Raw genomic sequence first — 25,949 nt, forward strand, 5'->3', positions numbered from 1 at the left:
GAAAAATCACACCCTTTTTGTTCCTCAGTGGTATAATCCCCTTATAACTGGTGCAATCTGATTTTCTGACTCATTTGTATCCTATGTTCAAGCTCTTGTGCCTTTTGCTGTGGCAACCCGAAAGGAACAGATACATTGTCACATTCTACTGTTTCTTTTCCCTTTTTTTCCTCATCTTTTCAAGGGTACAGTAACAATGGCCATGTTTGCAAAGCCTTTTGTGTTTAGAGAGCACTTTTGTATCCATTACCCCCTTAATTCCCACGGTGATCCTATGAAGCACAGCTGTAGAAGCTGAGGCTCAGATGCACATGGGAACTCACCCAAGTACCCCGCTCCCTAGTGGGGGAGCTGGAGCTCAAACTGCAGTCTTCCTCAGTGCCGCTCCTCTGTCAGGGAGCCGGATGGGTGTGAGTTAGCCTGAAATTTGCTCAGATACCGGCAAGCATTATGAGCCCCAAATCTTAACCTTTAGTACAAAAAAACCTAGAGGTCTTGAACTCTTCTTTCTGTTTCCTCATTTTTCATTCATTTAACCACAGTCATTTGAAGGGGATTCCAAAGAATACTGTTTTTTCTTTATCATTTACCATTGAAAAGTACCACTTTGGCCTCAAAATTGTAGCACTGAAATTTATATGTGTACATACTTAGACAAAAGCAGCTTGACTTTTACTACCTGAAGCTTGATGGACTCCTGTTCCACGGATCAGCTGAGGGGCTCTCATCACACACAGGCATACACATAAGGGAAGTAGGGCTGTGAACTTCAGGATGAAATGGATTATCCTCATCTTTTAAAAAAGTAATGTGAACGATAGAAGACGACCACACTTTAGTTTTACGATTGCCAGTGAGCCATAATAGAAGCAGTAAATGTCTCTTAGAGTTCTTTCACACATCTGCTTTGGTAATTCACTGTTCTGTTTGAACAGATCTCACAGAAATGGAATTTTTAAATATTGAGAAAATTCCATTGAGAAATAGAGGGAGAATGAAAAGCTCACCATAAAAGCCATGCCAAGAATAAGCAAGATGTGGCCCACATCTGAAAAATGTTTACTTTTAATCTAAATGAACTTTTCAGAGAAGTTAGTGTTCTCACCCTTTTGTTGAAGAGTCAGTTGCTGGGCCAGTCTAATACCTGTTTGATGTTGTTTAGCCAATTTTTCGTGACAGAAAAACATTGTAGGTAATGTGGATAAGGTATTGTTATTTTCATGAAGAAAATCTGCATGGTTAGAATTACTTGACTCCTCTGTTGCCGCTATACACCTTTTTATGACCTGTTCATGGCTAGTTGCAAAAACAGGGAAACAGGGTAGTGCACAGTGTCTTTGGTTCATTGTGGAAGCAAATCTGCCAGTTCTGATTTTGAAATGTTAGGAAAGAAAAGAAAAAAAGCTCTAAAGATACCATGGTTTTTATGCTCTAACCTTTTTTGATTATTATTGTAAAAACAGTAAAACAACAGCCTTAAAAAAGAGAAACCTAGGGTTCTAGTAATCTAATCATGATGTTTTCCATTTTTGCTTATTCACTGAAATATTTGTTCTTATGTGGTGATTATAATCACTGTATTCATTCATCATGATTTTAGACATTTTTAATTGTTCTGTGTCAGGGATTCTTAACTTGTTTCATGGACTCTTTTGGCAGTTTTTGGTAAAGGCTGTGGATAGTTCTTCAGAAAAGTATTTTAAAATATTAAAAATAAAATACATAGGATTACAGAGGAGACAATAATATTGAAGTACATCTACTAAAATATTTAAAAAATTAGTTTGTGACATGGTAACATGTGCTTTTTTTTATCAATGCATTAAATACCAAGATGCGGAAATCTGTAGTTACCTAGTGTCTGAATGATTACGGGCATCAGTGTTTTGAAACTGTGGCTCTGAAGATGAAGGGGAGGGCTAGGCGGTTGAGGAACTTCATGCCTGATGGCCCCTATTATCTGGGTGAAGGAAGAGGCTCAGCTGTCTTTAGAATGTGAGGGTTTGGGCTTGGGTTCCAGAGTCGTAAGGTCTGGGAACAGATGGGGCAGCCTTGGCTTAGCTCTGACGATGTCCCAGGGACTGAGAAACCTTTTACAGATGTTATTTCTTTGAAGCCTGAGAGCAGCTTCCTGAGGAGGAGTTGCTGTTGTCACCTTTACTTGACCAGTGAAGCAGCTAAGCTTGGAAAGATTACCCGCAAATAGGTCATTGAAAAAAATATTGACCATTTACTCGTCCTCAGAGGAAGTCCACCTAAATAATCCAGAAGCAATATCCTGGTTAGTAAATCAATGCAAGGCAGGGTGAGGATTCAATCCTAATCCTTTGACCAGAGCCTGTTTTACCACCTTTTGTCCATTCCCTCAGCTGGGAAAGATAAAAGAACTTCTCAGTGACCCTAAGGGCCACTTGAGATTGAAACCCCACATTTGTCTAATCTAGAAGACAAATCCCCAAGCTCACTGTTAGGTCATTTTTCCTCCAGAAGCAGGAGGAGGGATGGGCTCTGGACTGGGCAGTGCCCACACAGCGGGCTGTACCCTGACCTGGCTCTTCTCAGGGCCACAGTTTTCCCCACCGAAGAGGGAGAGGGTCTTCCTCTGAAAGGCCACCTGTGGCAGGTCTGCTAATGTTGACCTAATAGCTTTTCATCACTGCTTCCTCAGTTTTATTTGGAGACATGGCGCTGGGGTATTTTAATTTAAGCATAAATTTTCTCAATGTGGTCTGCTGCTGGTGTAATTGAAAGACAAGAGGCAAAGAGGTTGCAGCAGGCCACAGAGAGAACCGTTCATGGGTAACAGTTTCTCACAAGAGTCAGATGTATTCAGGGGCCTTGGGGCAGCTTCTGGTGTTTAGAGCAGGAAGTACACCCCAGCATCTCAGTTTGTGTAGTGATCAAAAAAAAATCATGAGATCTCTTTATTTTTCCTTTTCCCAAACATTCAAATAAGTACCATTCACCAAGATAAGTATATGTAGCAGGAGTGTACATAAATGTTCATTTAAACTGTTAAAAAGTGCCTGTGGAAAGTCAGATAAGAGAGGCGGTTGAAACTTGGCTCGTGGGAGCCAGTTCCTTCACTGCCGATTAGAGATGCCTTTACTGTTTCCTCTCAGACCCGACCAATGAACGCAATTTCAGTAAATATACAGAAAACAGGCATTTCAGAAACATACACTCCTCTCTAAAAAAAACCTTAAACAAAGCAACCCTGCAAACTTTATAGTGTTGGATGTTTGCACTGTCTCAAAACAAATATTGCTAAGGATAATTAGTCTTTGTCTTTGATTTATTCTGTTTTTTTGTCAGATATCTTAAGGCCTTCAGGCTTGAGGCCAGAAATAAATAGAAAATGTGTACTAGTCCTTGATCTGATAATGCCAATAGCAAGTGGTATCAGATATTCATAATAAATAAAGATTTTTTTTTTGCCTGTCCTTGGAACAGCAGGAAGCTTGTAAGCCAGCCTCCCTAAACTGTGACAAACAGGAAAATTGTGTTTCTTTTTAGATTTAACAGAGAATTAAATGATTAAAATGCTATCATTTCCAGCATTAATTCAGAGCGATCTATAAAAATTCTTCTAAGTTATAAGTAACCTCACAAATTTGTGTCAATTTTTGTAGGGTGGAGAGCACATATCAGTGACTAAGCAGGACCTCGTTGTATCAGAAAGGACAGAGTGCCTTTTTTTTTTTTTTTTTAAGTAAGTACGTAATTCAGTAATTCTGGGTTCAATTAAATGCTTTATTCGAGGAGAGTAAGAATTTCTGTTTGATCTCTTGTAAACAATAATTTCAAAAAATGAAATTTCCTCTAGGAAACAGGTGCTCTTTAATATTAACATAAAAAGAAATAAAAGTGCAAATAAAAAGTACTTAGAAAATGTTTATTTTGTGGTTTAGGAGGCTTGCTTTCCCCACCCATCAGCTGAAAGATGTTTAGTGACACTTAATAAGTACTCAGAATAAGATTTGTTCTAAAGCTCTCTATATGCTATAGTTGTATGCCTCCTTCGCCCTTTAAATCTGAAATAAACTTGAAATGAAGTATAGAACCCAAACAGGCTGTTAGAGAAGTAGAAATGATAAGTGATTGATTTTTCTCAGCATAGATAACATAGCCTATTTCGTGATTCAGCAAATGCTGCTTTATACTATTAGTGAAGTGCCTCTTTCAACATGAGATTGTGATGTTGCCTTTAATATTTAATTTACTTGCAAATGCTGCTTATATGTCTGGCTTTTCTGCATAGCCCAGGTAGTAACTGCAGAGGGGAAGCTCTGTTTTCTGCTGAGGGGGTGTCAGGAAGAAGGGCAGGAGACGTTCAGGGGCTAGCTTGCTGACCCCATGACTTCTCACCACTTCTGTTTATTCAGGCCATGTTATTTTGGCTGTTTCTGTGACTAGCCTTTGTGCCTGTGCTGAGCTGGATTCAAAACCAGGTCTGTCTGACTTCCCAGTCCATGCTTCTAATAACCGTGAAATACTGTCCACGTAAGGAAGACAGGAGAGTGTGGTGTTTGGTCAGGGCACTCCCTAGATATTTAGTTTGTACACATGCCAGGTGCCTTCGATAACAATACGAGTAGAATTTGTCCAACCCTCAAAGAGCAAAAGATGGATGAGCAAAGAGACATGCCTGGGCAACAGGCATTCTTAGCCCAATGTTGTTGAGATTTTCTGGGCTGCTCTGGAGACTTGCTTGGTTGCTGAAGCCACTCAGAAACTCTTAGCTTTGGTACATCCATCTAGAATGTCCTCCCTCCCTCCCTCCTCATCCCACTGCATGTGCACAGGCTGAAACCTGCTAGTCCTTCAAGGTGAACTCAAAGGCAGCCCGCTCTCGCTGGCTTCCCCAGTTCTCTAAAACCCGCTGGACAGCTTCCTTGAGCCACGCGGGGGACCCTGTGTCCCCGCCGCCACTGCAGGCTCAGCCATCATGCAGCACGTCCCCAACACCCTGCAAGGCAGCATAGGATCTGGTGTAGAAGCATTGCATGTAGCCTCTGAACACCAGGAAGTTAATTACAAGGAACTTCTGACTTTGGAGAAACCCCCTTTTTACTTTATTATGAGTTCCCGGGAGCCAGCCTGTGGAACTGACCCAGAAGTGCCTGGACGTGGTGACTCATGGCCCTCAGTTCAGAGCGGTGCACAGGTCACCTGCCTGAGCAATCCTGCCACCTGGCCTGAGCCGTCCAAGCAGAATCGCACCTCCTTCCTTGTCCTGTGTTTGGTGTCCCTCGGGTGGCTGTCGTGAAGTTCCTTCTTCGTTGCCCCTCTTTCTCAGTTGAAGAGTGGTGAAGAGCGGGGCGCAGATGGGTAACTGCTCAGGTGCACGTGCCGGCCTCACCTTTGTTCTCCTGGTCCAGCCCCATCTCCTTCCAAATCCGTAGCCCTTCATCTTGCTTATTGTGATGACCGTGGCAACACTTTTGTCACAGCTCTTTTTATTTGCCAAATTAAGCTTCTTGAATAAATGGATGGCATCTTTTTGGGTCTCCTTTTGCATTTTTCGAAATGCCTTTCATATAGAAGATATTTAATAAATATCGAGAGAGCTGAAAGAATGAATTGACGCGTTATATATAACAAGGAAACAATCCTTCATGTGGTCAATGGATATTTATTGAGCACCTACTGTTTGCAGTCAGTGTTCTAGTACTGGTATTAAAAGGTGCTTCCAGAGGATTCCTATTTGGTGATCTTCCCGGCGGTGTTTTCTGCTGATCCAAAATTTAAAAAAAAAAGTGTGACCGGGCTGTTGACGTAATGCTTTTCAAGAGTCATTTGTTAATTTGTCAGTTTGTGTATGAACTGCCATGGCCTTTCCAGTTCTAGAATCCTTTTGTGATTCTTGTTTAATATTTCTCGGGGCCAACAAAGCCTCCCTTGCTTGTTTTGAATAAGTGCAGCCTTCTGGCTGATCCCCACCACCTCTGCCCGTTTTTCTGGCTCTGTCTCTTGGCCTGGCTGAGCTCATTCCTCTGCCCTTTCCTCTTTAGCCTGCTGTTTGACTTTTTCTTAGCTTCTCACCTTTTGTGGGGTGAATCTCACTAAACAAAAAGCAATGAGATAAATGGCTTCTGATACATATCATAAATAATGATTTAATTCAACACACTTGACACCGTGAGCCATTTATTTTAATGCTCTGAACTTGAAGAGTAGAAATAACTTTTCTTGATGGGGGTGTGGAGAGACAGAGCGCTCACCATGTTACGAGCTGGTGCACAAGTATTCAGAATTGAGTTTTACTGTATCATTTCATGATGTCTGCCATTTGTAACATCCTTAGACCACTGAGATCAGAACAATTCTGTCTGGTCCGAGTGGTGTGAGGCTGCATATTAATTGCTGCCCCTTACTATAGCAGCCCATACCCTGCAGTGTGAGTTCACCGTGGACACCTCGGTTTTCAACCTTCCCTTCTCCCTTCCTCCCCAGCCGCTCTTTAGCTCTCTGGGTAAACTGATTTCTCTTGGTATCAATCTACTGCTCTCTCTGCTCCTGATGAATCTTGCTCTCACATGACAGCTCTCGTGTTCTGCTTTGCCTTCTGCCTAAGTTGTTTACACGTCTGTTTCCTCCCCTGGACTGTAAGTTCCTTGCTGTAGATCTTAGACTTCATCATACAGTGTTCCCCCAGTGCTGGCCATTATTGGCACGTGAGTGACTGACTTAATGAATATTTATGAGCAGAACATAAATTTTACAGGTAAAAAAAAAAAAAAGGGTTTCTCTTTTAAAACCTATATTTAAGGATATAGAGCAAAATCAAAGTTTCAGCCTCAGTCCTCTGACTTGCCTGCAACAATAGTGACATCCATTGAGTCCAACAGTATTCCCTGGTGGAGCTGGAAACGTCAGCTTGCCATGGAGTACCTGGAAAAAGTGTCTTTGGAGAGCAAAAGGAAAAAGGAATTAGGTAATATCAGCTTGTTACTTATCTAATAAGGAAATACTAATTAAAATAAAAGTGTTTGTGCCTGTTTTGAAATTATCAGCTTATTTATGGAAGAAAAAAGAATCATAAAATTGGCAAAACAACAATAAAATCATACTACAAATCATATTAAAAGAAAAAAAAAGAAGGGAAGGGGATGTGCTTTGAACCTGTAATTCCTTCACAGCCCATCATTTCTTGATGCCCTTTGCCAGGCTGTGTGCTCAAGGAATCTGATGATACACAAAGCCTCATTGCCAGATACTTCATTAAATCCTCAATCCATTAGGAGCTTTAATGGCCTATGCCGTTGGAATAAGTATGGAAATCCTGTCCCCCAAGAAAGTACAGTGATCTGTAAATCATACTTGCCTGAGGATTCTCTCAGCCCTTGACACAGAAGAATAGATGAAAAAACATTGTACTTCCTGAATTGCCTTATACTAGAGCCTCTCAGAATAATCCACACCCTTTAACACTTTAACCCTCCAGCCCAGTGGTTCTCAAAGTGTGATCCCTGGATCAACAGCATCAGTATTACTGACAACTTGTCAGAAATGCAAATTCAACAGCCCCAGCCCAGACACACTGAAATTCTGGGGGTGGCGCCTGCAACCTGTGCTTGAAGCACGCCTCCCAGTGATTCTGAAGTCCTCTAACATCTCTGGTGCCATAGTTATGTGTGGGGTCTTTTTTCACTGTTGAGGAAACAGGTGAGCAGGTCTATAGCTTGACCAAAATATACTTGCCTGGATTCAGTTTAATTCAACAAACATTGAGCAGCTGTTATGTCCCAGGCATCTTTACTAGAAAACCATAAAGGTGAATGACACCTTAAAGTCACTCTCCAGTGTCATCTGTGTCAGCATTTTCCTGCTCTGCTATGTTGGTCTCCCTGGACATCAGCCCTCCTCGACTTTGTTCTGAAGCACCCCAAGTGATGGCTCTCTAGGCTGCCTCATTTGACTTCTCAAACCTCCTTTATTTATCGTCTTCCAGAAATTGGTTCCTTATCCCTTTCCCAGTGGGTCACTGGCATCTCAAACAGGAACTGCAGGAAGAATGGCCGTGTCTTTCTGAACCTTCTGTGCTTTTAAGTGCCCAACAGTCTTACTGTTCACACATTCCTTTCAGTCCTCATCCCTCTAGAAATTGGTCACCTCAACCCTCATCTATTTCAAAACTAAAGCAGCTGCTAAAGAGGTTCTTTCCCACAGCACGCAGACTGTCCAGCCGTGGCCTTGAGTGAGTAGCTCTATTTAAAGGAAGATATAGAATCTCTGTCAACAAAGAATAACAAGAGTGAAAAGCACTTAACATTTACCTTCCTCCTAATAGCCACTTCCCTAGTCCAAGTCCTCATCATCCTTTGCCTCAGTATTTCTGTGGCTTCCTAACAGTTTCATTTCCCACCAGTCTGTTCTTTATCCACCTTGCTGCTAGAGTGATCTCACTTAAATACTGATTCCATCATTTCACAGCTCACTATCTTCAAATACGTGCCCATAGCCTATAGCTGGGGTCAGCACACTAGGGCACGTGCTTGTTGTTGTAAATAAAGTTTTATTGGAACACAGCCACACCCATCATTTATGAATTATCTGTAGCGGCTTTTACACTACAGTTGACCCTTGAGCAACATGGGTCCATTTATCTGTGGATTTTATTTTCAATAAATATATTGGAAAAATTTTTGGAGATTCGTGGCAATTTGAAAAACTTGCAGATGAACCATGTAGTTTAGAAATATGGAAAAAATTAAGAAAATGTTAGGTATGTCATGAATGCATAAACTATATGTAGATACTAGTCTATTTTATCATTTACTACCATAAAATATACACAGATCTATTATAAAAGTTAAAATTTATCAAAAGTTACACACACAAACACAGACCACACATGGCGCCACCCATTACATTCGGCTACCATAGAGCAGTCATATTACTGCTTCTTCATTATTAATGCATGAATCATTATACCTGTAAATAAATATGAATTTTTTTAACATTATCTTTTCATTTTTGATGCCTAGTGTTAGCAATATGTTTAACATCTACAGTTTTTCATATCATATAAGACAATATTGATATAGGTACCGACAGACAATTCATATTGTAAACAGATGACATAAACTTAGGTATGGATAAATATAGTACAGTACTGTCAATGTATTTTATCTTCTTTGACTTTTTAAATAACATTTTCATTTCTCTACTTTATTGTAAGAATAGTGTGTATAATACATACGACATACAAAATATGTGTTCATCGACTGTTTATGTTATGGGTGAGTCTTCTGGTCAGCAGTAGGCTATTAGTAGCTAAGTTTGGGGGAGTCAAAAGTTACATGATTTTTGACTGCGCAGGGGTTGGGGTTGGTGCCCCTAAGCCCCACATTGTTCAATTCAACTATACAATGCAGAGTTGAGTACTTGCAACTGGCACTGTATAGCTCACAAGCCTAAAATATTTATCTGGCACTTTAAGAAAACTTTTGCTACCCTTGGTCTATAAGATAAAATTTAGTCTGTTTACAGTTAACTTACTGATATGTTTGGGTTTAGTTCCACCAATTTACAATGTTCTTTTTCCTTTGCTCCCACCTGTTCTATGTTTCTGTTTCTTTCCTTTCACGTCTTTGTTTGAATTTATTATTTTTCCTTATTCTATTTGTTTTCACACTATTAGTGAATTGGTACTTTTACCCTTTTCCCAGACAATTCAAGAACATTTAGAACATTTAAAACTTCACTTTTACTACTTCTTCCTTATATGCTACAATTGTCATCTATTCAAATTCTCTCTCTGTTTTCAAACCCAGAAGACATTACTGTTATTGTTCATACAGTCCATATTCATTTAGATTTATCCACATATTTAGCGTTTTGGTTACTCTTTACTTCTTCATTGCATACTTCTGATCCTTGAATGTGAAAAAGAAAAAATAATCTTTATGTTTGCTCTCACATTTGAATGAAAATTAGGCTGGATGTAGACCAAATTTAATTTTCCTCTATAAATTGGAAGACATTGTTTCATTGTCTTTTAGCACTCACTATTGCAGATTAGAGATCTGACAGTAATCTGATTTTTCTCTTTTATTCTTTGCAAGATTTTGGGATTTTCTCTTTTTATTTGGAAATATAACATGTGTCTAAGATGTGTTTAGGTGATTTTTTAAAAAAAAAATTAACCCTACTTGTTGGGCCTTTTTTCAGGTCTGGAAAACTTCTGTTATTTTCTCTTTTTCTATTCATCTAGAATGCGTTTTAGAGAGATAATAGAACATCTGGATGTCTTTTCCATACTGCTTAGCATTTGTGTTCTGTTTTCCTTCTTTTTTGATCTTTTCTTCTGTGTTCTGTACAATCTCTGGGCCTCATCTGCCAGCTGCTAATTTGATCTTCAGTGGGATCCATTTCAGAATTCAGCACATCTTAATTTTTTTTTTTTTTTACAATAATATTTTTAATTTTAGAACTGGGTGGTTGTTACTGTTTTTGTTTTTCAATTGATGGGATCTGTTTGGGAATCTCTATCATAACACGTGCTGCATCTCTTTTAAACTCGTCTTCTGTTTCCCGTTACCTGATTCCTTAGGCCAGCTATTCTTCTATTTATTAATTGTAGTACCTCTTGTTCATGGCATTGTTTTCCTTCAAGTGTTCCTGATTTTTAAAATATATGATTGTATTTTATCTTGGGTGTACTATTTTTTTTCCTTAGTCCAAACGAGAATTCACTTGTCTTATTGGCAAATTATAGGTCAGGTCACAGGACTCGGATTCAGATCGGATCAGATTACTTCACCTGCTGATGATGAGTGGGGGCAGGTGGGCCATGGGGTTGGCCTGACAGTGGGTCCTTGTCTTTTAATTATTTGCTTCCACTCTTGATGTTGGCCTTGCCAGAACTGCCTCCTCAGAGATACCTACTAATAGTTTTTTGCTGGGGCTCTCCTCCCTGGAATTAAGTGCTCTCTTTTTTGTTAGTTAGTGCTATTGTGGTTTCATTCTTTTTCCTATCTCTGTTTATTTAGGGTTTGGGGCTGGTGGGTTTGTAGCAGGGGCTGAGGCCACCATCTTGATCCAGTCAGTCATTGCATTTCTTTAAAGCCTTCTTCCCTGTGTTGCCCCCAAGCATACCTCATTGCACTGGTCATTCTAGTTTCATATAGCATTTTGTTTCTACTTTTTTCATAGTACTTAATTCTATTGTAACATTCTAGGAAGTGTCTTATATGTCCTAATCTTTGCCCTATTGAATTAAATTCCGCAGCCCAGCAGTACAGGTGTTAAGTTGCCATAGATGCTTTAGCCAGGGTAGAGAACAATTGGTTTAGTAGCAAGCAAGTGAAACTGGGGTTTGGAAATACTATGTAGTATGCATAATACAGCATACGGAATGGCTCCCCTACTAAGTTTTGTGGAGTTCTCTATCTCTGCGAGAACCTATCAGATGTTTAAGCCAAACTTCTCAACTCTGTGAATAAACATCTTCCAAAGCATTGCATTACAATAGTCTGCAGGTTGACTTTCTAAGGATACTGGTTTTATCCTTAGAAATGGCCACCTCTGGTCTTCCTGGGAAAGGAGGCACTCCCCTTACTAGATTCCAAGGAGTGAGTTATTAGTAGGCTTAAATGTATTCTCTCTGTCTCCTTCCCTCTTTCTGGAGAGCTTCTGTTTATTGAGGAAGTTAATGGTAGAAGAGGCTGGGAGTTACCAGTTCATTAATTAGCTAAGTCATAGTACTCTTTCTTACTCTTAATCCTATTTAATTGGTAAAATAGGAAACAATTTCTCCTTTCGTACATCTGTCAATATCTGAATTTATTCAAACACTGACCTCTTTGTGGTGTGATTAGGCTCTTAAAAGATTATCTGATTATGCCTGGGGTTCCTGATATGAGGTCTTTCTATTATATCTGTCTTCGTATTTCAAATGGTTGGAATCGACAAAAAGATACTGGTAAGCCAAGAATTACCAGGAATATATTGAAACTTATACCAAGAATTGCCAAAGAGATATCAAGATGTTAAATAATGCTTTTGTTCGTATTGTAATGGATCTTTTTTTAGTTCTATGGGAAGGTGAATCAAAATGGCATGAAATAAAAGACTGCGAGACTGGTTAGGAGGCCATTACTACACTGGGCAAGACACCATGGACAGAGATGGTGAAAGTTGGTATAGATGGGTAGGTGAGATCAGAGCAAGATTAAGGTGCAGAATCTATAAGACTGAAGATGCTGATCAGATGTGAGGGCAAAGAAGAGTTAGAAGTTTTGTCCACATTGATTCTTACAGGTCTGTTGATAAAATATTACAGTCCTCAAAAGGCATTGAGTATAAGTACCTTTTTTGTCCCAGGAAGGAAAATGTACCTATAAAAGAAGAACATTTGCATCATCATTTGATCAGATTGCAGACTTACTTTATCCTTAGGAATGAAAAGTTGAGCTTTTTGATCATTCTGTTTCTTCTGCTTTCGGAACCTGACCCTGTGTTGTTTCTACAACTATTTTTTCCTAACCTTCAAGTATTAGTTCACAAATCTTGCATTTAGTGAAGCTGTTTGATTTTTTTTTTCCATCTCTCATAACAAATGTACTGATAATGTTTAGGGCTAATTGTATGCAATTTAATTTTCATATTGTGATAATTATTATTGCAGTTTTTATTTCCATTCTTTCTTCCCCAGGCATAGTCAGCCAACAGAATTATGCCCTTTGGGGTGATTTTCAATTTTCTCACTTTGGGAGGCATATTTTTGTTTCAGTCATGAAGGGTTCAGATTTGGATTATTAAACACTTGAGCCTGTAGTTTCCACATTGGACCATTTAACACTTTACGTTTCCTTGTAAATGGAAACGTGAGCCCAGCTGTGTGCTCTTTGGGTATTTCTGAAGACCTCATCTAACTTAGGAGAGTATGTGCCTGTCTGTCAAACCCATAGTGTATCTCTTGATGTACAGAAAGGCCTGGCATGCAGAAGGTAAAAGAGAAGTAGCTTCAGCATTCATGGGTGATTTACAGGAGCACCCGGGGGGCCTATTCCTCAGCTCTGTGCCTGGAGAAGCATGTGCAAAAGGGCTTGGCTTTCCTCACCACAAGGAGTATTTCAGCATGTGTCTGGTAGTATGCGGCCGTAGCTGTGTGTTTCCTTGAAGGTACGCAGCTTATGTTGTCACAGTCACTCTCACCGTTAGGGGCCCTGGAGGTCAGGCCTTGTTGATGTAATCAGTTTTTTTTACTCTCTAATAGCTATTATGCTGTGAAGTGTGGAAATTGGCTGAGCTAACCGAGTTTGAATTGATGCTCTTCTTTGTTAACCCTCCAGAAATGCATGTTCTGCAGGCACCGGGTTAAGAAGGTCTCTGGAGCCTGCATCCAGTGTTCCTATGGCCGCTGCCCGGCCTCATTCCACGTCACGTGTGCTCATGCTGCTGGGGTGCTGATGGAGCCTGACGATTGGCCGTATGTGGTGAACATCACGTGCTTTCGACATAAAGTCAACCCAAATGTGGTAAGGCCTGCTCTCCCTTTACCGATGCCAAGACTGCATATGAATCCCTTCCTGCACACCTCCCAGGGCTAGCATGCTCTACTCTGTAATGTTACTCATTGATGACGTGTCTAGACTGTGAGTTTCTTGAGGGCAGGTATTATACATTATTATTTACTAGTATTTGCCCAAGACCCATCAGTGTCTGGCACATGCTAGATGCAATAAATATTTATTGAGTTGAATGAGTGAATGAACAGATGAATGGATAAAACTCTTTATGCCTGTTCTGGTTTGGGGTCTGTATACAGGGCTGCTGAGTATGCTTGTACAGGTTGTGTCCTGCACATCTCTGGGATGAGGGGGAGAGCATTTCTGGGAAGAGACTGATGTGAAAGCATCTCCTGAGATTCTGCAGTGTTTAATCCAGACACCTGTACACTCTGGCCTTAGGGGTTTATTTAATCCCTTCTAGAGAAAACAGAGAGCAGCAACCCAGTAAAGGGAGGGAGAGGGTGATCACAAATGTTTGGGGACTTGCTGTCTGGGATGGGATAAGTTAGGGGTAGCATCGAGGCCCCGGGAGGAGTGAGGACAAGCTCAGAAAAGCAGAAATGCAGAAGGGAAGTTCAGAGGGCAGCGTTTTCTGCCTTTTCCATTTCACTCAGGACTGAACCTATTTCTGGGAAAAGAGTGTTTGCAACTAACTAACATGTGAATTTAACTGTAATTCAGTTTACCTGTCCTTGGTGAATGGAGTCTTTCCTCTGTTTCAAAGGCTTAGAATCATTAAGACAGTGTAGAGGTAGTTGCTATGCCTTTGTTAGCTTTCCTGTTCACCGTCATTGTTTTTGGCTGCCAGTGAGGACTCTAAAGCATCCTGTCGACCCTCAGCTTTGCTAACGTGCTGCCCCTTGTTATCCCTGGGAAGCTTGGCCACAGATTATTTGCAGACTAACATGCTTGTCCTATGTCTCTAATCACCTCCTGTGAGCAGCCTGCCAAGTCGTCGGTATGGGCTTGGGGAGCCATGACGCATACACAACAGATCTCTCAGCTTTTTAATGATTCTGGCAATTTCCATTGGTGTCTTGAGAGATGCTTGATGTTTGTGGGTTGGAACTCGGTGTGGATGCATGCAAATGTGCAAATGTAGAAAATGACATCACCAACTGTCACATCTATTTTAAAGTCATTTTCCATACTTTTCCATTGTCTTAGGTCTCAAGTTACATATTCATTCGTGCTTTTTCCTTAGTTTCTTGAGTTGATGGGCTCTTGCTAAGAATAGTATATGTACTCAGCAGAAAACACACTTCAGCAGCTTAAAAAAATTACACTAATAACACATTGCATTACGTGGCGCTTTGCCATTTACAGTGAAGTCACTAGCATTACCTCATTAGATGACACATGTGAATACATTTTGAGATGTGAACCAGGTCATGGCCTCTGGAGTCAGAGTTGTTGGTGTTCACACTTAGATTCTGCCAGTAACGCATGTGCAGCCTTGTGCAAGTTCTTCTCTCTGAGTCTCAGCTTCCTTGTCTACAATGGCATGCCTACCTTACCATGTGGTTTTCAATCCACCAGACACTGTAAGCCCTCAGAAAATGAAAGTTGTACTACTGCTTTCTCTTTTTGCTACTTCTGCTGCTGTTGCTGCTACAATCCTACATGAACTGGGCCACATGAGTAATATTATCCCTGCTTCAAGGATAAGAAGCTCAAGTTCACAGAGGTTCAGTTTTTTGCCCAAATAGATTCAGTTAATGAGCGACAGGTGCTGGAATGTAAATGTCTTTTCAGCCCCTACTCTACTGTTTGTTGAATTCCAAACCCCAAACCTCCAGTGGTGCTAGAGGTGTTCATCTAAAGCTTTGCTTGGGATCATACATTCCCTTTTTAATATTCCAGAGCTCTGTGGTTACTGATGATTATATTGAAGTTGCTATTAAAGAGATCCAGGTGTTCAATCAGGACCTCATTCCTCTTAACTCTGACGTGTGGCTCAGTCAGGTTTATGTTACTATGTGTTTCATAAATGATGATGAAAAGGAAAATATTTGACTTTGAGGTGATTTAGAAACTACTCTCCCCTACAGATTACTTTAAGCTTGGTATACTTTGTAAAGGGTAGGGAAAAGATCATATAATTTACATTACATGTGGCAGGTTTTCCTTATGAGGAGAACATTTTAGTGATCGTAAATTGCGTTTGCAAAGCTCTCTAGGGGGAAGCACTATGAACACTGGATTTCTAAAATACATTCCTGAGAGCTAATACTTATCCATTATTCTTTAATTAGACTTCAAGTATAGATTCCTCCCCAAAATGTTTGACAACTAACTAGAGGGAATTCATAGAATCTGGCAACTTTGGTTAAGAGCATTGTAATTACCCTTACTGCGTTAAGTGTCCTTTCCTTTTTCAAGCATAAAAAAATTGAACTTCACTCAAGTATCTCTCTTTGTGTAAACTGTGAGTGCCAGGGGACACACTCCCAAGAGTCGGAAGTATAGTTTGTCTATGTTCTTAGCCATGCCTTGATTGTTTGGGAGTAATGGGCAATCACTGAATCATAGCAGTGGAAAAAACTGAGATAAATTTCAGGCTAACTTGGCGAGCCAACACAGGCATTTTAGAGAGTAGAGGATGCCTGTACAATTTAGGTGAAATGAAGTATAAAGCTACAGTTACTTCAGTATTCCATTTTTACTCACTTTAGAGTTTTTGTTTCCCTTTTTTTTTTGCTTCTTCCATTATTTGCTTTTTTGCGTCCAAAAGGACCATTTTAAAGTAAATTCTACTCCTCCTTTAATGCCATAAATTATTTAAAATATACTAGCTTATTCAGTGTTGTTGAGCTTTGGGTGTAAAGTCATTCTGGATAATGGTATAAAAATTTTGTCTGATTTATTATAATGCACTTTTCCAGTAGACAGTAATCATACTCTGTAATTAGAATGATAGTATTTGGGAAAATAGGTAGCTTTCAAATTCTTAAAGTAGAAAGGAGCATATTACAGAAAGTGTTCAGCTAATCCTTGTTAATCTAAATTTTAGTTCGCAGTTTTCAGTGTTTTTGTCAAACATATTTTTTGACTGGCACCTTACTTTCTTTCAAATATGAGGTTTCATTCGTGTGTGCATGTATGTGTGCACATGTGTTTAGGTGTGTAGTGTTGTGGTACTTGACCATCCTTTGCCGTGAGCCACTGTGACCTCTTTTCTGGCTCTATTTCTGAAGGTTCCATTGGATGTATTCCTAACCCACTTACATGCATGTTGCACAGATGTTTATAAGGAAAAGACAGAGAACACAATAAATAGTAAAATGGTTTTGAACCTGGGAGCCTTGAAAACATTTCTTCTCCAGAGCAAACAATGAGCTGCTCATAAATTGTATACTTCCTGCAAAGTACAGCCACCACTGGGCCATCTCCTCACACCTGAGTAAACTAGACAGGTGTCCGATGGAAGAGATGCCTGAATAACGAAGGGCAACAGAACTGAGAAAGATGGAATGCACAGATTTCTTTTTCAAGCAAATTACTTCAATAAACCTTCATATTAGATTTATAGTGTTTGTTCCATATATACAGTGTTGGAGCTCCAGAATCACTTTTACTTTATGCATTAATACACTGTAAGGAACAAGGCTTATCTAATACAGAATCTTATACAAGGTACATCATTTTCATCTTAATACCCTCTCCTATCAAAGACATTTGAGAAATTTATTTCCTTTATAATTTTCTAAGTTGTGGCTATTAGCAGGGAGACAGACACCTATTCAAAAAAGAGGAAGAACTTGAAGTAAACATCTTAGTGGTCAATTTTTTTCCTGCTATTTTGTGTACCTTTTCTTCAATTTTTTTCTATTATTTTAACTAGATCATTATATTAACTGATTTAACCAGTGTTTTATCTTTTAAACTAGTACTCAGCCTTCCGTAGAAGCTGCTTGGTATAAATTTGTTGAAATAACTCGCTAATGCTAGGGAATGAGCTTAGTGGACAGAAGAGAGCTAGTGTTTATTGAGCATCTTTTATGTCGTGTGTGTGTTAGATATTTTACCTGGGCACCTTATTTCAAGGCAGTGTTCTTGGTGTGGGCAATGGAAAGCAGTGGTTATGTTGGCTTCTGTATGGCACCCCCCCCCCCCACACTCTGAAAGTTTCTCTTGTTATTCTGCCCCTTTAGCTTGCCTTCATGTTCTATTCTAGCACTTATCTTTGTAATAGAACTTGAGTTCTTGCTCAGCACTTACTGACTTCTTTCCCCACCTGTGTCTTCAGGCCAGCTGCCCAGACAAGCTTTAGCACAACTCCTTCCCTGCTGCCACTATGTGTGGCTCAGGACAGGAGGGACACCCGCATTGCCCAGGATCTGGTGAAGGGCTTATAGCAAGGCAGCTCTTCTGGTTAATCTATGCTTACATAACTAACCTCTGGGTGGTGATGGGGTGAGGATACCTGTCATCACTGACAATAAAACCTTTCCTTGGTGTGCAGAAACAACTTTCACCTTGCCAGCATGTGGAGCAATGGACGATCAAGGCCCCTAAATTCTAAACCCTAGAATATTGTATAGTGTATTGTACTTTCAGTATCAGTTATTGAGAAAACACCAAGTGACCAAAAAAAAAAAAAAAAAACCATTAAGAAATCAGTAACACTTTTATATGAATTCATTAATTATAAAAAGGGTCTGTAGTGTTTCAGGTTGATTATGGATTGATAGGGAGAGACCCCAAATACTCATTCCCACTATAAATCCCCACTGACCATTTTGAGCATCATTATGGGTTCTAGCCTTTTAGAGATCCAACAGGTACCAGTTGACTGTAGTTTTCTTCTTGGTGCTTCTGTCACACTTTGACCATGTGGTTTCAAAACCAGGCACTCTGACACAGAACGAGGCTCTTAGCTGCTATGCTCTATTCCATAATAAGATAGGCTAAATAAAGATATGAATAAAATGTTTTGGGAGTGCTTGGAAGGAAGTCACTAATTCTATAGGGGGCAGCCAGGTAGAATTCACAGAGGAGGTAACATTTGTGCTGGTTCTAAACAGAGAGAGTTTGAGTTTGCTGAGAGTTTGAGTCGATGTGTTGACCCTGTTGGAGCCAGGCAAACTCGCTGGCATCGGAAGGCCACACTGAAAGCAAACTAAACTCTCACTTGTGATTAGTTCTCAGTTATCCAGTTGTCTCTTGATTCAAACTATAGTTTGAATCCATCAGTGTTTTTTTTTTCTTTTTCTTTTTCTTTTCCCTCCTTTAGTTTGGATTTCCATTCCATGGCTTGACTCTGTCCCGTTCTAGTTTCTCTTCCATGCTTTTAAGAAAGAGAACCAGGATTTAGCTAACACTCATCTAACAATGATCTGAATGGTGCCATTTCCACAATCCTCTTCCTGCCCCCCAGATCTGGGTGTCTTTGTGCTTAACTGACAGTGTTTGGTGGTTGTTGTTTTTTCTATAACAATTTGGATATTGCTAACTCCCTTTCTGTTCAGTCAGTAAAGTTTGCTATGACCAGATAACAAGCTCTTCTTAGACTTGCGCATAATAATCTGGTATTTGTATATGATTTGTTTCTTCTGTGTAAATTATTTTTGAAATGCCCTTCTGAATTTGTACTGTTATTGAAAAGCAGAGAGAATTCTGACCAAAGCAAATGTCTGGAGTAAAAAGTTCTTAGCAAGGTTTCAAACAAACAAACATACAAACAAACAGACAAACAAACAATATGGTGATTCAAGGATGAATCTGATCAATCTTTCTAAATCATACATACATTTGAAAAAAGAAATCCCTTACCCTTTTATCAGTGGAGTGTTTTGTGGAGATCTCAATCCATGTATCCTAGATGACAGAAAGTTAAGGCCAGATTTGCCTGGGAGGAGAAATATTTAACACAGAAATTTTAGAATATTTACAGTTGGAACCAATTTTTCCCTTGTTCACTCTGTCAGGTAGAACCAGTGAAGACAGTGTTTTTCTTAATTATATCAAGAAAATTATACCCCACTTCAAACTTCTGTACTCTATTAATAATCCTCATTTTAATTTCCTGCTCCTCCTTCTGTAGACATTTCCAGGGGAAGGGCGAGGCCAATGATCATGGAGCTTTTCTCCTCCAGGCTTCCAGTCAGTAGAACAAGGGCTTCAGAGGATCTGTAGCACATCCTTGGTCCCTGGGGTCCCATTGTTATTGCCTTCATAGCTAGTGTAGTTAGAGAGACCCAGGGGGTCTCTCTGAGGGCCATCCTACCTTCTGCTGGGCCTGGCTGTGGGGCATAGAGGAAAAGTTCCACTGACACTGACACTCTCCCCACAAGCTCCCTGCAATCACCTCATGGTCCTAGGCCAGAGGCTCTTTTGTCTCCGTTGAGCCATCTTTAGCTTACCCTTCTGTCCCTCCCCATTTTCCAGCTCCTTTTCAAAGTCTGGCCACTTGGTAAGGGTCTTTGTGCCCGTCCCAGCTCGGGCACCAGCTGCAGAGATTCCAGACCCATTTCTGATGCTAATTAAAGTGTTTCAAGGGATTTTTGAACTTGTGGTAAGAGATTACAGGTGCCTCCAGTGCAGATTCCAATTTTAATTCAGTCAAGGATACAGAAAATAATCAGAATGGGGAGACCATGCAGGCAGAGAAAGGCCAAATGCCTTGGTGTGCCACCTCTCCTGCACACTGTTCCCTAGTGGGCTACCCAGTTGTGGCAGTATCTGCATGGGGTTGGCTGCTGCTGGATCTGAATCAAAACTGAATTTTGCTAGCATATGTCGATAGTTGCTCTCTATTAAGGGTTTACATTCCCATTCTGGAAGAATGTACTGTTAACAGTCTGGATCTTTCCATTTAAGGAAAAATTTGCAAGCAGCTGGCTCTGGAATCAGACTTCTGGTCAGCAAAGCCACATCCTCATCTGGGGGCAGAAAGCAGAGTGGGTTTCCAGGGGCTCAGAACAATATCTCTGCCTTTAAGTACAGCATTTCTCCAGACCCTGATTTCTTATCCTTTATCCTTTAATCTGGTTGGGTAAAAAAACATTATTTCAAATGCTTCCCGGAAACATCCAAATGCATTTGAAAAATGTTAGGACATAGGTTGTGTGGGACGCCCTATTTATTTTGCAAATAGACAGCGCTTGCTCCTAAGGGCCTGAAGAGCCCCTGAAATAACTCTGAAGCCATGTTGGCTACTGAGGCCTTAAGTGTTTTTGATGTGAGTGTTAGCAATCACCCTCTTTGGAGCCTTGATTTTCAGGAGCTCTCTTGTTTGACAGCCTTGGCTGTCTTCCTCTCTCTCAAAATGCAGAATAAGGTAGCTTTATAGAAAGGAGAATTTTGCCTGAACTTTTTTCAGCCTTGTAAAACTGCAAATTAATCCTGATTTAAACAAGAAAATTTCATGAAAAAAATCTGCATCTTGGTACAGGTGTTTGGTTTTTATCACTAAAGCAGACTCATCAGAAGGAGAAACTTGTCAGTGTTGTATTTCCTGCTTGGCCCTGTTATCCCCACCCCCTGCCCCCGAAGTGCATCATGGAACCAGGGACCAGTCAGCAGACCTACCGCAGAGGGGCCAACTGCAGGAAGGAATGTTTACATGGGACGGTGGATACTTGGCAACTTCAAGGACCACACGTACTGAGGAAAATCAAGTCTTCCACTCTAACAACCACTTATGTGGCTACGTTTTTTAGCATAGGTAAGATGTGTTTCTATATGAAACACTTGCTCAGTTTTTCACAGAATTAATATTTCTCAGTTCCCAGGAAATTTTAAGCTTTTCAGCAATTTATACACCTTTTTAAAAAAAGTAATTAAGGCTTGCATTATTGTCTGATAGCTTGTTAAGAAAATTAAGTAGTGACACTAAATCCCGTATTTTAACATTGGTATTACAGTCAAGCACCATGGATACAGTAGAGAAATATAAATGGAATGTGCCACAACAGCAAAGGGTATTTGACATTCCAACATCTTGTAAAGCGTAAGAGGCAGGATATTTAATTCCTTCATTTAGAAAACAGTAATTAGACGCCATAGTCGTAATGAAATCCATAGATACTGACAAAATGTAATGAGAGTATAATTTTATGAGACTATTAACTGCAAGCAATAGAAAAGACACTTAAATGAGGTAAGTTCCAAGGTTTCTATCTAAAAGTCTAGGTCTATGTTCTGTGTCCACTTTCAGCAAACATGATATATAAAACTGAATTAACTAGAAAGGCCTCTTGAGGTCTCTTGACAGGAAGCCAGGCAGCCTGGGGCTACTTCCCCCCTTTCCACAGAGTGTTGGTAGCCATCTTGGGCTCTGACACATTTCTCACGTGTAAATAAATACTTCTTTCCGGGTATAAAAGGGATGGTTTCTTGACCATTCCTTATCTGAAGTTGGCTTGTTTTCACCGTGAGGTTTCATGCATCCTCCCTGTCTTGTCCCACACTGGGTATAGTGGGTCAGTGAAATTATAGAGTAGTTATCTGAAGGAACGTAAGAAATTCCTGTTTCTACATCTTTCAGTAAAACATTCTTTTATTAATTTTTCTTTCAGCCATTACTGGGCTGACCTGTCACTCAGAAGCTTTTTCTTGGGGCAGGAGGGAGGGAGAAGTGAAAAGCCTCTTCTTTGTGGGCATCGGATACGCTCATGAGTTATTTTCCATTTTGTTTATCTTTCCTTGAGAATTAGGTAGGCCTTTTAGTTAATTGTGTCCCCCTTTTCTCATATATTTCTCAGGAATTAGAAGAAAATTAAAAATTTGCAAACCCTTATATTAAACAACTTTTAACTATACCTTAAAGTGTGTTGTCATGTATCTTTATCATGTATTTTGAGAAAAGAAGAGCATCCTTAATAGATGCAAAGAAGTAGCTTTTGTCAAGGCTGCAGAGCCCAGAGAGATTAAAAGGAGGGCTACAGGCATGGGGCTGGAAAGGAGGGGCTGCTCCGGAGCCTCTCAGTCCTTCCCCTGCCCTTCCTGCCTCCACTGGAACCCCACACAGCTGTCTTTCAAGCACAGTTCTGGGCACATAGATGCATTTAATTAACACTTGATAGACTGACAGATGGATATTAGCTTGCTTGCTTAATAGCGGACGTTAAAGACTGTGGATTTGTCCTCTTTGATTAACATTGGTGAGCCAGTGAGGCAGAATCTGCGCTGTTCCTGCTGTTGTTGTGATGGGCAGTAGAAAGCTTTTGGCTGACTTCTCTGCCACTGCTCCTTTGGCTGTTTCTCCTGAAATTTCAAACGAAGCTTAGGAAGCTTGCACTTGTTCATTCTCAATCTCTCTCTCTCTGTCTCTCTCTCTCTCTCTCTCTCTCTGTCTCTCTCTACCTCTCCCTCCCCTCTTTCTCTCTGATGCTCATGTAAGTAGTGTGCCTTTGTAGAATCAGAATTGCTTGTCCCACCCTGATTTTCTCTCCTGTTCAAGGTGACTTCCCCCTTTTGTTGAGAGCAGCATATCAAGGTAGATGAGGTAAATAAAATTAATAATAGCTAATATTGGTTTAGTGTCTTTTAAAGTTTATTGAACGCTTTCATAAGTATTGGGTTGGCCAGAAAAGATTCGTTCAGTTTTTTCCTTAAGATGCCTCTAGTAGTACTTAGTTGTCTTTAACTTCATTTGAAACAATTTTGTTAGATTGTATTGTGACAGCTATCGTATCAGCGTACATTTAAAAAAAACTTATCAAAATTGGTGAATTTTTGTGCAGCCATTTTAATATTGAAGATGGAAGGGAAAAAGCAACATTTTTGGCATATTATGCTTTATTATTTCAAGAAAGGTAAAAACGCAACTGAAATGGAAAAAAAGATTTGTGCAGTCTATGGAGAAGGTGCTGTGACTGATCAAACGTGTCCGAAGTGGTTTGAGAGGTTTCGTGCTGGAGATTTCTCACTGGGTGATGCTCCACGGTTGGGTAGACCAGTTGAAGTTGATAACGATCAAATCGAGGCATTAATTGAGAACAATCAACATTATACTACGCGGGAGATAGCCAACATACTCAAAATATCCAACTCAAGCATTGAACATTATTTGCACCAGCTTGCTTCTGTTCATTGCTTTGATGTTTGGGTTCCACATAAGTTAAGCAAAAGAACCTTCTTGACCGTATTTCCGTATGTGATTCTCTACTTAAACGTTAACAAAAACATTCTGTTTTTAAAACAAATTGTGATGGGTGATAAAAAGTGGATACTGTACAATAATCTGGAATGGAAGATATCATGGGGCATGTGAAATGAACCACCCTCAACTACACCAAAGGCCGGTCTTCATCCAGAGAAGGTGATGTTGTGTATATGGTGGGATTGGAAGGGAGTCCTCTATTATGAACTCCTTCCCGAAAACCAAACAATTAATTACAACAAGTACTGCTCCCAGTTAGACCAGCTGAAAGCAGCACTCCACGAAAAGCGTCCAGAATTAGTCAACAGAAAACGCATAATCTTCCATCAGGATAGCGCAAGACTGCATGTTTCTTTGATGACTAGGCAAAAACTATTACAGCTTGGCTGGGAAGTTCTGATTCATCTGCCATATTCACCAGACTTTGCACCTTCGGATCTCCATTTATTTCAGTCTTTACAAAATTCTCTTAATGGAAAAAATTTCAGTTCCCTGGAAGACTGTAAAAGGTGCCTGGAACAGTTATTTGCTCAAAAAGATAAAAAGTGTTGAGAAGATGGAATTATGAAGCTGCCTGAAAAATGGCGGAAGATAGTGGAACAAAATGGTGAATACATTGTTCAATAAAGTTCTTGGTGAAAATGAAAAAATGTGTCTTTTATTTTTACTTAAAAACCAAAGGAACGTTTTGGCCAACCCAATAGTACATTGTCTCATTTGGTCCACACAGTAACCCTCTGTTACAGGTGTTCTAATTGTATCCATTTTACAGATGATGAAAAGGAACTTCAGAGGGGTTCAGCAGTCATTAAAGTTACAGAACCTCCATTTCTTCAAAGTCAGAGCACATGATGTGTCATTTAGATGGTGCTGATTTGGCTTCACTTTTCCAGTTTGAGACCATGCCTTGAATTAGTTTACATGGTTTTATTATTTACCTGGGCTTCCTTCTTGGTGACACAGAAAAACTGCTAAGGCCTTTAATTAGTCTGTTTTGCTTTGGGCCACCTTGTTAAGAAAATCTTTGCATCTATTTTAGCTATTTTTACCCCATTCACCTACTGTAATTGAGATTCAAAAATCCTTATAGGTAGGAATACCATATAGTAATGCCCCATGTCCCTTGCTTCTCTCTGTTGAAAATGTCCCATCTGAGGTAATTTTTAAAAATTGCATTACCTTATAAATGAATGAATGCTTTTCCTCCTCATTTCCCCTAAATTGTAATTTATTCCAGCATTGTTTGTATATTTTAGGTTCTTTGCATTTTCACATAAATTTAAAAATCGGCTTGTTGATTTCTAAACACACACACAACTGCTGTGAATGATTGAGATTTTGTTGAATCTATAGGGTCCCCGCCCCTATTTTACTGTTACTACCCAAGAGGTCTGAAGAGCATCTGAAATATAAAAACCCAAAGCAGAGCTTCTAGTGTCAGGCATCCAGGGATTCACATGTTCTCTTGCAACTAATGAGATTGGAAATGAGTTGGCAAGAGCTCACGTCAGGTCTTTCCTGTCTGCTCTTTATGAAGTGTGTTTGCTGAAAACTATTCAGAATAGAAAGCAGGTGGTGCCTACCTGTTGAGAGTTTCCTACATTAACACAGTGAAGCATCTGAAGATGGTTCTCCCATCCCAGTCCCCTTCACTTAGCTCCTGAATAAGACCACCACCTCTGAGGTGAGCTAATGACTCGGATGGAAAAGAATTCATTTTTTTTCATCTCAGTATCTTCTGCAGCCTGTTAGTTATACTTCTATAGGTGTTAAATTGAATAAGACCTTAAATCTGCTGGGAAACTGCTTACCACCATTTCCCACTGTATTATATGTTTGTACTTAAAAACCCACAAGAAATAAAGTACATGTGAACAAACAGACATGTCGAAAATTAAATACTTGTGGCATTTTTATGAGCCTGCATGTACATTTGTGCTGTAAGAGCAATTGTTTCTTCATGAAGCCCCAGGGATTTAGGTTTTTCTGGGTAAAATATTTTTACCTAGTTCTCATAATTTTATAAAGGAAGCTTTCATTATTACAAGGCAAATTTAGAAGAGTGATTTTTGCTGCATAAGTTTGGTAAAAGAATAATAGTTTGTATTAATTTATTTACTCGAATACCTCTAGGATTTTTTAATAAAATGGATACCTTGAAAAAAATACAATAATATCTCAGTTTATTAATTCATAGAAATTATGGAGAAATAATAAAGTTGAGAAGGCAAAAGGGTTATTGGATATACATGGAAATGTGCTTTTTGGCCTGTTCATTGGATAAGTTGCTTAGCTTTTTCCTTCAACTCCCCAGCCTTGAT

General features: G+C 39.8%; 1 protein-coding gene across 3 annotated transcripts in view; it reads left to right on the top strand.

Moving 5' to 3' along the window:
- The window catches only part of KDM4C (lysine demethylase 4C), a 396,061-nt gene that overhangs the window by 299,335 nt on the left and 70,777 nt on the right, over positions 1-25,949 (top strand). For all 3 annotated transcript variants that reach the window (XM_061200412.1, XM_061200413.1, XM_061200415.1), the window contains one exon: positions 13,302-13,487. In XM_061200412.1, the coding sequence (XP_061056395.1) occupies positions 13,302-13,487 (186 nt within the window). The remainder of the gene's footprint in view (positions 1-13,301; positions 13,488-25,949) is intronic.

Source organism: Eubalaena glacialis, chromosome 9 (assembly GCF_028564815.1).
Source record: "Eubalaena glacialis isolate mEubGla1 chromosome 9, mEubGla1.1.hap2.+ XY, whole genome shotgun sequence".
Lineage (NCBI taxonomy): Eukaryota > Metazoa > Chordata > Mammalia > Artiodactyla > Balaenidae > Eubalaena > Eubalaena glacialis.